At 43.9% G+C, this 13619-nt stretch overlaps 2 protein-coding genes across 2 annotated transcripts in view; both read right to left on the bottom strand.

Moving 5' to 3' along the window:
- Positions 1-276: 276 nt before the first annotated feature.
- Positions 277-6526, bottom strand: serpinc1 (serpin peptidase inhibitor, clade C (antithrombin), member 1). Its single transcript, XM_042483812.1, is given in 11 exon segments — positions 277-2161; positions 2670-2734; positions 3499-3673; positions 3764-3982; positions 5034-5171; positions 5332-5417; positions 5420-5549; positions 6157-6210; positions 6212-6247; positions 6249-6493; positions 6496-6526. Coding segments are annotated over 11 exon segments (1356 nt in total). The 3' UTR covers positions 277-1984.
- A 4135-nt stretch (positions 6527-10661) lies between these two features.
- stil (STIL centriolar assembly protein) overlaps positions 10662-13619 on the bottom strand; it is an 11415-nt gene continuing 8457 nt past the window's right edge. Inside the window, 7 exon segments of the mRNA XM_042484126.1 lie at positions 10662-11816; positions 11934-12172; positions 12291-12381; positions 12474-12675; positions 12821-12920; positions 13237-13384; positions 13469-13619. The exon segment at positions 13469-13619 is cut by the window's right edge and continues 553 nt beyond it. Of these exon segments, the coding sequence (XP_042340060.1) occupies positions 11282-11816; positions 11934-12172; positions 12291-12381; positions 12474-12675; positions 12821-12920; positions 13237-13384; positions 13469-13619 (1466 nt within the window). The 3' untranslated portion in view covers positions 10662-11281.

Genomic DNA, 13619 nt, shown 5'->3' with positions numbered 1-13619 from the left:
GTCAGTTTCTGGTCTCTACGGAGTCGGAGTCGCTCAGGACTCGGCTCATCCTCTCACAAACGTTTTCATGTTTCTAAGCTTCTGGCTTTTTATTTTGTACTTTTAACTGTGTGAATCAAATGTTTATGATATGAATATCCAGTTACCTTGACCACAACATGCCTAATTATAAATCAAATCATTTAGATATATTCACTTAATGAGATTACTCTTTACTGTTGATTCCTCAAAATATATCCTAATATATCAAAGCAGAAAATGAGTCAAAGAAAAACATTTAGTAAATTAACTTTTAATACTGTACATTTTTTAAGGAGGAGGTACTTAACACGTTCTGTGGTGGAGAACCTGAAAGGTTTTATGTGAAGATCTTTTCTGTTGCATGTCTCTGTTTCTAAAACATGTTGGTGGAGGGGGTGGGGGAGGGGAGGGGAGGGGGGCGAGGCCAAAGGTCGATTATTAGTTTAGAAAAATGTGAAGAAGCTTCTTTCACCATGACCACTAGATCACTCACAGGTCGCATCTCCTCCAGAGGAAATAAAGCACTTTAAGTGTCGACCGCCACCGACTCGCCTCTTTCTTTACCGACACCATTATTACCCACAATTCACCACAAACACTGGTCAGGTGGTGACGTATACTCGGACATACAGAGTTTCCCACGATAACACATAGACTGTTGAAAAGGTTTAAAGTGTTGGCTAAAACAAATGGATAAACGGATGAAACTGTTGAGATAAACAGTTAGCCAACGTTAAACTACAAACCGTAAAAATACCTACATTTTAGAGATAGTCTACAGTCTAAGTAGTTTGGTAAGGATAACAGATAAATGGGCGTGATAACTAAAAATGACAGCTGAAGTAGTTAGCTAAAAGTAACGGATAAATGATTAAAATAGTTAAGGTAAGTTGAAACTGTTAGCTAGTAACAGAGAAAACTGTTGATAAAGTGTTGGCTAAAAGAAACTGCTGATTGGTTAAAACCATTAGCTAAAAGGAATGGATACACAGATGAAATAGTTATCTAGATGTTATGGATAAACAGTTAAACTAGTTAGCTGAAAGTTAAGCTATGAAAAGTAAATGTAACAGATAAACAGTCTAAATAGTCTGGTATTGGGAACAGAAAATTGGTTGAGCTAGCTAAAAGTAACAGATAAATGGTTGAGATAGTTATTCTTAAAGTAATGGACAAGTAGTTGAACGTGTTAGCTAAGTGTCCCGGATAAACAGATAAAATTCCTCCTTAAAAGTAGCAAAAAAATGTCTGAAACTGTTGGCTAACAGTAACGAATAAACTCTGAAATAGTTTGCTAAATTAACAGATCAGTGGTTAAAATAGTAAATAGTTAAAAATGATGGATGAACAACTGAAATAGCTAAAAAACTGGAAGCTAAAAGCAATGGAAAAAATTGTATGTTAGTTTTAGCCAACTATGTTAACTTTAAAGTGGAAATAGTTAGCTAAAAGTACCATAAACAGTTAACATACCAAAATGGAATGGATAAACGGTTGAAACCGTTAGCTTAAAGCAATGGATAAACAGTTGAAACCGTTAGCTTAAAGTAGTGAATAAACAGTAAAAGTAAAGTAAGATAAACGCTTGAAATAGTTAAAAGTACTGAAAGGTTAAAATGGTAAGCTAAAAGTTGTGGATTAGCATAAGTTAAAAATACATTAGTTTGTTCTACAAAATTGATTCTGTAAAAGCCATTAAACGTATTTAAGCTCAATAGTACGGTCTCAGTATAGTAGCGTGCGGGTCACCGGAGGATACCATCAACATCCAGTAATTATAACTTGTTTCTGCTGATTAAACAGCCAGATGTCAAGATGCTGATCAAAAACACGAAAGAAGAGAAAAAGTTCTGTTGATTAGTTTACATTGTCATGCCTAACTGTGTTGTTACAAAGGAAAAAATGTGGATTTGGTTTTTAGTATTTTCCAGATTGTGATATTAAAGCGCCAGCCGGAGAGGTTTTATTGGTTGCAGGGGTCGGCCACCCTGGCGGTGAACAGCATGGCGTTGATGGTCGATTCTCTGATGAGCAGCAGAAACGGTCTATTGGCTATAAAAATCTCCCGATTTAAGTTGATGGAGCGTCCGATGGCCACCACGGCGGTGGCTGCCGCCGCCTCGCTGCCCTCCTCGTTCACCTGCAAACCACAAGAAAACAAAAATAAAACAGGTTAAATCAAGATCAAGTCTGATCCGACTCTGGATCGGGGTCAGAGTCCTCAGTGCATTTTCTGGGATCTTTAGAGGGTTTTAATGTACAAACATCAGCCAAAAATGTACTTTCTACTGTACAATTCAAAACAGAAAAGAACAAAAGCTTTAGAACACTTTGAGAATGTTTATATTCATCCAGTGTTTTTAGAAGCCTACATTTAAATTTGAATCTGTTAGGGTGATTTAAAATAGGTTTTATTTTAGTAACATTAACCCCCAGACTTGTATTCAACATGTGGAAGGCTTTTAAACAGCTTTTGGACCTTCTGGATAAATACACAGAAACCATAAGTGGCAGCTTCATCACATGAAGGTCCAGGGTTTAAAATCAGCATCAGTACTAAAATACTAAAGTATTTAGTAAAGTACTAACATCAGCACCCTTTCACCTCTTTAGGTAACTCTGTATGAGTGACGTCTGCAGTAACTGACCTCCAGGAAGGCTTTATGGAAGGCGTCCGAGATGTGGAGACCATCACCGTCGTCCTCCAACATCCCTGAAACATTCAGACTTTATTCATCACTGAGAAGACCGTCGGTGTCACTTCATGCTACTTTAACAGGTGTAATCAATATAGAAATAAACACAGCTCAGAATCAGATTTATTAGCAAGAATTTGGTTTGGGTTTTTTGTTGCTCTTTATGTATTTAACAGAGTAAACATAAAGCTAAAAAATAGAACAAATCTGAACAAATAATAAATCTGTAAGATGAAGAGAGAGTAAACCATGAGAGCTGTCACACCACATTCACCAGAGATCCTGAGCAGCCCAAACTCATTTTAGTTCCCAACCACCCACGATCTTTGTGGTTCCCTGACATGGTACATTTAGTTCCCAAATGCCTAGCACTCATTTTAGTTTTTAAATTTCTCATGAGTTAGTTCAGCAGCGCAGCAGTAATTTTACTGTTGAAACATCCCATGCTCATTTTAGTTCCCAAGAATCCTGCATTCCTTTAGTTTTTAAACGCTCATGCTCATTTTAGTTCCCAAATGGCCCGCACTCATTTTGGTTCTCAGGCTCATTTTCAGTTATCAGATTACTTTTACTTGGCGAACATCTCACGTCGTCAGCAGCAGGTGTTCTAATAAAACTGACCTCCATCACCTCTGCAGACACACTAAATCACCTGGAGAACGACCTCGCAAACACACCTGAACTGACCCATCGATGAAAAGCTGATGGTCCACCTGAGATCACAGATGTGTGGACACCTGATAAAGCTCCAGGTGTGTCCTGAGTGTCCCCGCCCCCTTACCTGGCAGACTGGCCTTGTCTGAGCTGAACAGGTCGGTCAGTCCCATGGCCTGCAGCTTCTCCTTCAGACTGAAGCTGTCCTCCACCCTGAAGCGAGGGACGTTGACGGCGACGGTGGTCTCCTTCATCTCATCCAGCCAACTGGTCAGTTTCTCCAGGTCCAGACTCTCCTCCACCTGTCAACACACCAACACAACACACTGAAACACACACCAAACACACTTTAACACACCTGTGAGGAGAGGACAGGTGGTGGTCAGGGTTACCTTACTGAGCGTGGTGTCTCTGCTCGGCAGGATGATCACCATGGTGATGTCGTCTCCGCGGTAAGGCATCTCCAGCAGCTGCACGTGGTCGTCGGGGAAGTGCCTGTACTTGAACTTGGTCTCCTGGTACATCATGTTGACCGAGCAGGTCCTACTGCTGCTGACGTGGAAGTCCGAGACGTACACGTTGTCTTTGTCAAACTTGTTCTTCCACTGGCCCTGAGACGAGAGACGAGTGGACGTCAGCAGGGGTTCAAACAGTTACTCATTGTCTGCCCTGCTGGAGGACTGAGATTTGTGCAGCGACACCGAGGCTCATTTTAGAGAAGAAGTTCTCTTTATCTGCAGACGACGTCCGGTTTTATGTCCTCAGCAGAACATCAGGCAGGAAAATAAATCTACATACAGTGAGCCGCTTCACTCTGTTCACACCTGAGCAGCACCAGAGTCTGATTATATGGAGTCAATAAGATACAGAACATTTCCCCACTTTCTAATGCAGAGATACTCAACTAATGAGTATCCCATTTTCTAATTCACAATAAAAATAAAGTGACTGACTGTGAATTGTTTTTGTACTTTCAGTACCCATGAGGTGCCAGAGTGCAGAAAACAGCATCAAAATAGATTGTTGATCAAAAAAAAGGCCAGTGGAGGATCCCCCACAGCCCCCGACAGGTCCTAGCTAAGACCCTAATGTCCTAAAATACTAGAAATGTCCCAAATGTACGGAAATCACAAAAATCCCAGCAATATCCTCAAATCCTAGAAACCTCCTAATAATCCTAGAAACGTCCTAAAAACATATGAAAATCCCCAAAATCCTGGCAATGTTTAAAAATCCTAGAATCCTATTAAATTTACCCAAATCAGAGAAACATCCTTAAATCCTGTAACTATGCTAAAGTCCTTGAGATGTCCTAAAATTCTAAAAACTTCCTAAAATCTTGGAAACCCATCTGGGGCCGTTGCGACTGGCCCCTGGAGAGATGACAAAAATCACTTTATCAGACTTTAGCTAAACAGGTGAATTTATTGAGCTGTAAATTTTAGAGCTGGACTACTGAGAACCGATTACCGTAAAATTTGGGTACCTGAGAGCTCATCTGGGTGACCATGCTGAGTTCAGACAGGAAGTGGAAGCTCCACCGCCGTCTGGTCTGTTTTTTATTTGATCTTCTCGTCAAGCGTCTCTGCTGTTTGTGTTTTTAAAATCCGTTCTTTATCTGCATGTTAGTCTAAACAGAGAGGGAGCCAGACGGGCACACACCTTGAAGTAGATGGTGTTGACGAGGACAAGGACAGTGTTGGAGTCCAGCACCCCGGCGGGCAGCGTGTCCTGGATCAGGTTCTCCGTCTTATTGGAGATCCAGTTGTTGATGGTGACCCGGGCCTTCTCTGGGTTCTCCTGCAGAACAGCACCACCATTATTGCTTACACTATACCTGACTGGTGATGGACTCATGTTGGACTGGTGTTGGACTGGTGTTGGACTGGTGTTGGACTGGTGTTGGACTGGTGTTGGACTGGTGATGGACTGGTGTTGGACTGGTGTCGGAGCAGGTTACCTTGAAGTTGAGTGGCAGCAGTTTGGCGCCGTACACGGTCTCGCTGATGTTCTGGTACGTCTCGTTGAAGATCAGAGACTTATCCCGAACAGGCGGTTAGCAGAGATCAGCGCGGTGGTCTCGTCCTTCTTCCGGTACAGACGACAGTTGAGTTTGGCGAAGAAGAAGAAGTGGACCTGATCTGATGTCTTCTCTTTGATGGTGTCGAATTCAAACACCTGCAGGCAGAGACATGCAGAGAGCGCCTGTCAGTCACTTTCTTTATATATATATATATTTTTTTCTTTTTGACAAATTGTTTTTCTAAATATTTTTGAGATTTCTAAAGAAAATATATTGGTGGATTTTTCTCACATTTTGGTGACATTTGGGAATTTTTTAAAGAAAAAATGTTTTTTTTTTCTTTTTAAAAATAAATAAATGTATCAATTTAAAAAATCAATTTTAGTCACTCACCAGTGTCATTAAAAAATGTGTCCAGAGAGACAGTGTTTGCAGGAACTAACCAGCAGCACAAGTGAAACACCAACAAGGCTTTTTTCACTCCAGGATTTCAGCTTCAACTTTCAAACATCAAAAGGTCAAAAGAATAAGATGTAAAGAAAAAGGAAACAGAGTGCAAGTTAGCTAAGAAAAGTATGTACAAAAAGGTCAATTTTTGATGTAACACAGAACAGTCCCTTTATGAATAACCGTAATAAAATAATTGTGATAGTTGCAGCAGGCTTATTATCATTGCTAGTACTACTATTGTTATTATTATTAATAATAACAACGATGATAATATTAATCATGATAATAATAATAATAGAAATAAGCACCGACCCTCATGATCTGCTGCAGCGTCTGGTTGCAGGCTCCCAGTTTGGTCATGGCGAAATGCGGTGGAGATGCTGATGGGGGACATGAAGATGTTTGGCGTCGGGCGTCTTGGTGGCGGCCAGTTGTTTGTACAGCGACAGGGCGAAGCGGCGGCTGTTGGCCTTGGACAGCTCCCACACTCTGGGGTTGGTGGACTCGGGGGACGGGCTCGGGCTCCGGGGTGGGGCCCTCGGGGCCTCGGGGTCGGGGCTGCGGTAGATGCAGCGTGGCTCCAGGGCGAGGTCTTTGGGCTTGGCGCTGCAGATGTCAGGATGGGCAGCGTGGGAGACAAGCGGCAGCAAGCCAGAACCAACAGCCTATCAGCAGCCCTCATTCTGCGGAGAGGGAGCCAATCAGAGGTCAGTTTGATTTCTGTTAAAGCGCATCGCCGCCATCACTGCGTCACCTCTCACCTGACTGAAGCAGCCGCATCATGAAATACTGATTTACTGTTTGATTTTAATTTGCTGCTCACGTGACAACCTTAACGCATTGGTAACATTAAATCACACGCAGATGTGAACTGTGATTTATGACATCTGTCACTCGTCTGTCCGTCCGGAGGAGCGGCCCGCCCCCCCTGGCGCTCTGCCCGTTACAGGTGTTTTAGGGAGTTTCTCCTCAGGTGAGGTGAGGGTCTGAGGTCAGAGGGACGTCGTCTGCTGTTACGCCCCCCCTCTGAGGAGAACCGTGATAACGGGCTTCATAAAAAAGTGACTGCATGTCAAACATGACGGCGTTTCTCAGACGGCTGCGTTTCGCCAGGAGATTATTGATCGGATTATTGATCAGCGTCGACTTTTAGTCAGAACAGATTCACAGAAAAGTTTTCTTCAGTTTGATTCCAAAAACTGGAAAAATCAATACTCTAACTCAAATACACCACACAGTAACACACACACACACACACACACACACACACACACACACACACGTAACACACACACACACACACACCGTAACACACACACACACACACACACCGTAACACACACACACACACACACACACAGTAACACACACACACACACACCGTAACACACACACACACACACACACACACACACACACACAGTAACACACACACACACACACCCACACAGTAACACAACACACACACACACACACACAGTAACACACACACACACAGACACACACACACACACAGTAACACACACACACACCCACACAGTAACACACACACACAACACACACACACACACACAGTAACACACACACACACACACAGACACACACACAGACACACACACACACAGACAGTAACACACACACACACACAAATATCACACACAGTAACTAACACACACACACAGTAACACACACACACACACACACACACACAGTAACACACACACACACAACACACACACACACACACACCACACACAGTAACACACACACACATACACACTTGTTGATTTTTGACATGTTTGGTTTGAGTTTTTTTTCGTGTTTAATCCGGTAACCTCTCAGACCAAAGGAAAAAAAAAACAAAACGAGGAACTTAAGAAATGTATAAATGAAAAGTAAATAAACAGAATTTAAAGATGAGCTGGCGGGTGCAGATGTGATCATTAAACGAGGGGAAAATGTCCAGAAATCTAGATTCATAATTGTCTTTATCAGAACTTTTGTAAAATGTTGCAGTAAAGAGAAAAGCAGCACTTTCTTAGGGACATTTTCTTGTTTGTTGTTGGTTTGGGACCGCTCCTTCCTAGTTTTTTTTTTTGCTTATTTCAGTTAATTTTCTTGTAACTTTTTACTGATTTCTTGCTCATTTTTGGGCCGATTTTTGTGAGGTTGCTCGCTGCCCCCTTTCCACGTTTTCAAAGAAATCAAGCCAATTTACTTGGGTTTCAAAGGGTTAAATGATGACTAAAGTCCATCACGTTAAACTTTAAAATTAGAGTTTAGAAGTAAAATGAAATGTCTAAATATGAAACCATTAAATTCAGACTTTACAGATTAAACACGTTTTTAAACATTAATTACAAAGAGCAGATGAAATGAAACCAACACTGAAAATTCAATCTGAAGAAAAAGTGTTTTTGTTTTCTGACTGAAGAATTGAGTCAGAATTCCTAAATTCTGCGTGACTTTACAAGGACTATAATAATAATAATAACGATAATAATAATAAACAACAACAACAACAACAATAATTATAATAATATTGACAATAACAACAATAATGATGACGATGATAATAATAATAATAAAAATAATAATAATAATAATAATAATAATAATCCCCACCGGTGGAGTGTTTTTCAGACACATCACATTTAAAGTCGGTCAGAGCAGCGTCACACGAACAGCTTCACTCAGTGTTTCATCCACACAAGATCACTCTCAGAAATAAATTCAATGACTTTTCCAGGTTTTCCATGACAGTAAGAACTCAATCTAATCAACATAAAAACTATTAACTCTGAATTTAGAGAATAAAAACAAAAATATTAACCCTTCAAAACCTGAGCAAATTAGCTTGATGGAAAGAAGGCAATGAGCGACTTAACAAAAACGTACCCAAAATTAGTACGAAATTAGTAAAAAGTTAGAAGGAAATTAGCTGAAAATTATCGCAAAACAGTAAAAGAGCAAAACTCAGAAATGACCAGAAAAAGTGCAAAAGAAAATCAAATAAATAAATACAGTTTTTTTCTTGTAACCTAAATTAAAATAGAAAGTTATAATAGCATTTCATTTTGTTTTCTTGATATTTTACTTGTTATTTGGTAATTTTCTAAATATTTTCTTTCTCTTTTAGATCATTTTCAGGTCGTTTTCATGTTTTGGAAAGAAATCAAAGCAGTTTGCTCATAGTTCATGTCTTAAAGCTTTAATCACTTTGTGTATGAAAGCAACACGAGAGAGGTGACGTTGACCCACGTTTCAAAGGGTTAACATAAAAATCAGACTCACAGACTTTAAAACATTTTTTCCTGTTAAACGTATAAAAAACAGCAAATAAAACTATATATAACGACTAAAAAGTGTTTTTGTCTTCTGACTTTATTCTAAAGATTATTGACTTTTTCTCCAAACTCTGATTTTATTGTATTTTATGTGCAACTTTAAATGTTTTTATACTGAAAACACAAGAAGAAAATACGACCATAAACATTTAAAAAATCTGAATTCCAGCCTGTTGAGTGTTAGTGGAAAAAGTGACACACACACACACACACACACACACACACACACACACACACACACACACACACACACACACAGAAGGTTGATGAGATGAGTGTCTTACCTGAGCAGGTAGACAGTGGAGCGTTCAGACGGTCAGACGACGGCGTGCAGACTGAGCTGGTCTCAGGTCAGCGTCCCGCAGAGCGACCAAACACGGCAGAGACCTTTGAGACATTGATCCCTGTTGGTCAACAGCTCGCAGCTCCCGCAAACATCCAGAGCCGGACCAGCCGCCAGCGGCGATCACCGATCAATAACTGTGAACACAAACAACACACTCCACTGAAAATACACACATTCAGCTCAGAGTCAGAGCGACTCAGCAGACGCACGAGGATTCAGGAAAATATCGTCTTTCACTCACCTCTCAGAGTTAAAGCTCAGTTTTCACAGAAACGTTAAAATGTTAACATTCATCATGTCCAGATTGTGTATTTGAGTGTAATCAGTGAATTTGCAGCTCAGCTCCTACAATAAGTCTAAAATACACTGTGGAAACTAAATAGTTACATTCAGACTGTTCAGGTCCAAAAATGCTCCATTGAAACCCATTCAAACTGACATTTTTGATCCCACAGCCATCAGAGCAGAAAAACAGGACTTGTATTATTTCTGGGTGTCATTCTGGGCTTTTGACTCTGAATTTGTCATTTTGACTATTTTCCACCTGATGAGGTCATTTTGACCATATTTGGCATATGGAGGAAATACATGCTATTTCCACCAGGTGACCTGTCACAGTCAATGTAGCTGCTGATCACTGACATATCCCAGACTGTCAGCAGCTACACTCACACACTGACATATCCCAGACTGTCAGCAGCTACACTCACACACTGACATATCCCAGACTGTCAGCAGCTACACTCACACACTGACATATCCCAGACTGTCAGCAGCTACACTCCCAGACTGTCAGCAGCTACACTCACACACTGACATATCCCAGACTGTCAGCAGCTACACTCACAAAACACAGCGGCATCATGAAAATCATCAAAAACCTGGCATTTAAAGGGTTAAAATTAATATATAATATTTATGATTAGGACTGATGATGGTTAAAAAAATAAACTCAATAAAGCAGAAAATAATACCTCTGTGTAATATTTATGTATGCTTAAGTAAGCGTGTGTTTTGTGTGCAGTGATTCGAGTGTGTGTGATATTAAGGGTTAAATTAAATCAAATTATTAAGAATTTTATTTTCAAAATCATAAATATAAAAAAAAATAACGGTACAAAAGACTTTTCACATTAAAACAGGAAGTGTCGACAGAAAAGATGAAACACGCAGACTTGAATAAAATGAGTGAAAACAGTTAAAGCAGCAGCCTGAGACCTGCAGACAAATCAGACATGAGCAGCCGCTCCAAACTTTTCCAAGACCTTTCCAGGCCCATTACAAGATTCACTGCGTCTGCTGCACACGCCCTCCCGATTGCCATGACAACCACCGCCAAACTACACACATCAACACGGACGCCGTCTCACAGGGGACGGCGGCTCGGCGGCGTCCGTCCTGTAAAATGAGACCCGAGTTTCTCTCTCGTATCCTGTTCAGACGTGTCGGTGCGATCAGCACGAATTCAGAGGAGAGGACTTCCCCGCGAGACTACAGGAAATCACGTCTCACCGCAAACAATAAAGTCCAGGACGTTTCCAAAGAGACCTGCAGGGTTTCCACACTGAGCGCCCTCACACCAGACTCCTTTAAAAACCTGCAGGTCTGAGGTGTGAGGTCCGGTTCAGACCGGCAGACTGCAGGTCTGAGGTGTGAGGTCCGGTTCAGACCGGCAGACTGCAGGTCTGAGGTGTGAGGTCCGGTTCAGACTGGCAGACTGCAGGTTTCGGGGAGCACGTGGTGGTCAGAAGAGTTTGGGCAGCTGTCGGAGGCGGCTCAGGTCCAGGATGTTCCCCACTGATCCCTCCGTCTGCAGGCTGCTCGCCCTCACTAAAGATGGCCGCCTGCTGGGACAGTTCTCCTTGTCAGGGGCGGCGGCTGGTTCGCTGCCAGCTAACAGCTGCATTTTGGGCCTCAGGTCACAGATCAGCTGACTCTGTGGAAGGAGCTTCATGCTCAGAGCTTTGCTGAGCGGCTGGCGAGCCTCCTCCTCCTCCTCCTCCTCCTGAATCAGGCCGTACCTCCTCATGTACTTCCTGGAGGCTAGAGACATGTTGCTAGGCGACAGCACGGAGTGGTCAGAGGGGGCGGGGCTTGTATGGGGGGTGTGGCCTCCCATAGACAGCCTGCTGAGCTGAGCATCACTCAGGTAGCGCAGGGCGATGGCGTTGGCCTCCAAACTCAGATCCACGCTGCCGCTCGGGAGCACAGAGCTCGCTGTCTGGTCGCACACGCTCAGTCTGGACAGGACCGCCGCTGGGTTGATGCTCGCCAGAGTGCTGACAACACACACACACACACACACACAGACACAGACACACACACACACACGCACGCTTATGTAAGTGCTGAGGTGAGTCTCCAGGTGAGTGCTGAGTCTCCAGGTGTGTCAGTACCTGCTGCTCTCTATGGTCCGCTGGACTTGTCTGTCAGACTCGATCATGTCTTCTGGCTCCACGTTGACTCCTAGCTGCTGCAGCTGCCTCACAGTCGCACTGACCACTGAGTCTCCTCCACGGCTCCACCTCCTCCTGGACGGGGAGCGGTCAGAAACCACAGGCAGGCTCCTCCTCCTAGACTCCTCCTCCACTTTCTGTTTACTGTCTGACTCCTGGAGACGACTGGTCAGCTGATTCTGAGGACACAAATATTTATAGATATTGTTGTTGTTGTTGTTGTGTGATGATGTAACAGGCATGTTGTTGTTGTTGTTGTTGTTGTTGTTGTTGTTTGTTGTTTGTTGTCGTTGTTACCATGAGGCTGTGGTAGAAGTCGTGCTGGTTGTCTGTAGCTGTATACATGCTGACGCTCTCTCCCAGAACTGGACTCTGCAGACCGCTGATACTGAAACACATCACAGGTCCCAGTGTCACTCAGAGTCCGAGTCACAAGTCTTTAACAACGAGTCACGAGTCTGACGTCACGTTCAATCTCACCTGCGCTGAGCCGGAAAGCAGGCAGCCTCCTGCCCTCTGATGTCACTGTCCTCAGCTCCGCTCGCAGGCCCGCTGATGGACAGGTTGGCGTGCGAGGGGGGTCTGCAGCAGGAGGAGGGGCTCGGGGAGGAGGGGGGAGGAGCCTGCACCTCCTGATGGGGGAGGGGGACCTGGACGGGATCCCCCCAGAACAGACTGGCACCTGAAAACAGGAGAGGATGTAAAATACAGCTGCTGAACAGTGATGAGACCAGAGGAGGAGGAGCAGGAGGAGAGGCGAGCAGGAGGGAGGAGGAGGAGCAGGAGCAGGAGAAGAGAGGAGAGATGAGGAGGAGACGTGCTGTCACCTGTCCCCACGGCGATGCTGGTGGTGCATTTGGGTGTGGAAGCATCGAGCTGCTGAGCAGAGGACTGAAGTTTCCTCTGAGCCTCCAACAACAGCTGGACCTGAAAACAGGAAACAAACATCTCGGTTACCATGGCGACCCCACAAACACGCCACGCTGCGGCAGCAGGCGTGTTGACATCGAGAAGTTTTTCCTCCGGCATCACGAGGTTTGAGAGGCGAATGTGAAGAGAAAACATGAACTCTACAAACCTTTAAAAGTACATAAGTGACTCTTTATTAACCGACACTCGGGACTTTGACCACGTCGGGACGTCAGCGAGGTGATTGGTCAGAGGTCAGAGGTCAGAGGTCAGGTCAGCTGTTCATCAGATACCCCAAAGTTAACCCTGAAGTGGCCTCAGATGCGGCTCTCACCTGCGCCTGCAGGAGGCGGAGCTGGCGGTCCTGATGGAGGAGCAGCTGGTAGGTGTCAGACGGGACGACTCCTCCCACCTCCTCACAGCACCGACTCACACAAGAGGGACGGGAGAACCAAGGGGGAGACGCAGGAGAGGGGGAGTCACCACCAAACCACGGGGAGGACGGAGGGAGGAGGGTGGAGAGAGGAGGAGAGGAGGGAGGAGGTGGAGTGTGAAGATGAGAGTGAGCAGGAGGATGAGGAGCAGGGTGGAGAGTGGAGGGAGCAGGAGGAGTGCTGTGATAATGAGGAGGAGCAGAGAGAAGAGTCGAGGGAGCAGGAGAGGAGGTGGGAGGTGGAGTATGGTGACGGGAGGAGAGAGGAGTCCCAAGAGTGGATG

The sequence above is a fragment of the Plectropomus leopardus genome, chromosome 3, assembly GCF_008729295.1.
Source record: "Plectropomus leopardus isolate mb chromosome 3, YSFRI_Pleo_2.0, whole genome shotgun sequence".
In the NCBI taxonomy this organism is placed as follows: Eukaryota; Metazoa; Chordata; class Actinopteri; order Perciformes; family Serranidae; genus Plectropomus; species Plectropomus leopardus.
This window is presented reverse-complemented; position numbering and strand designations above follow the sequence as displayed.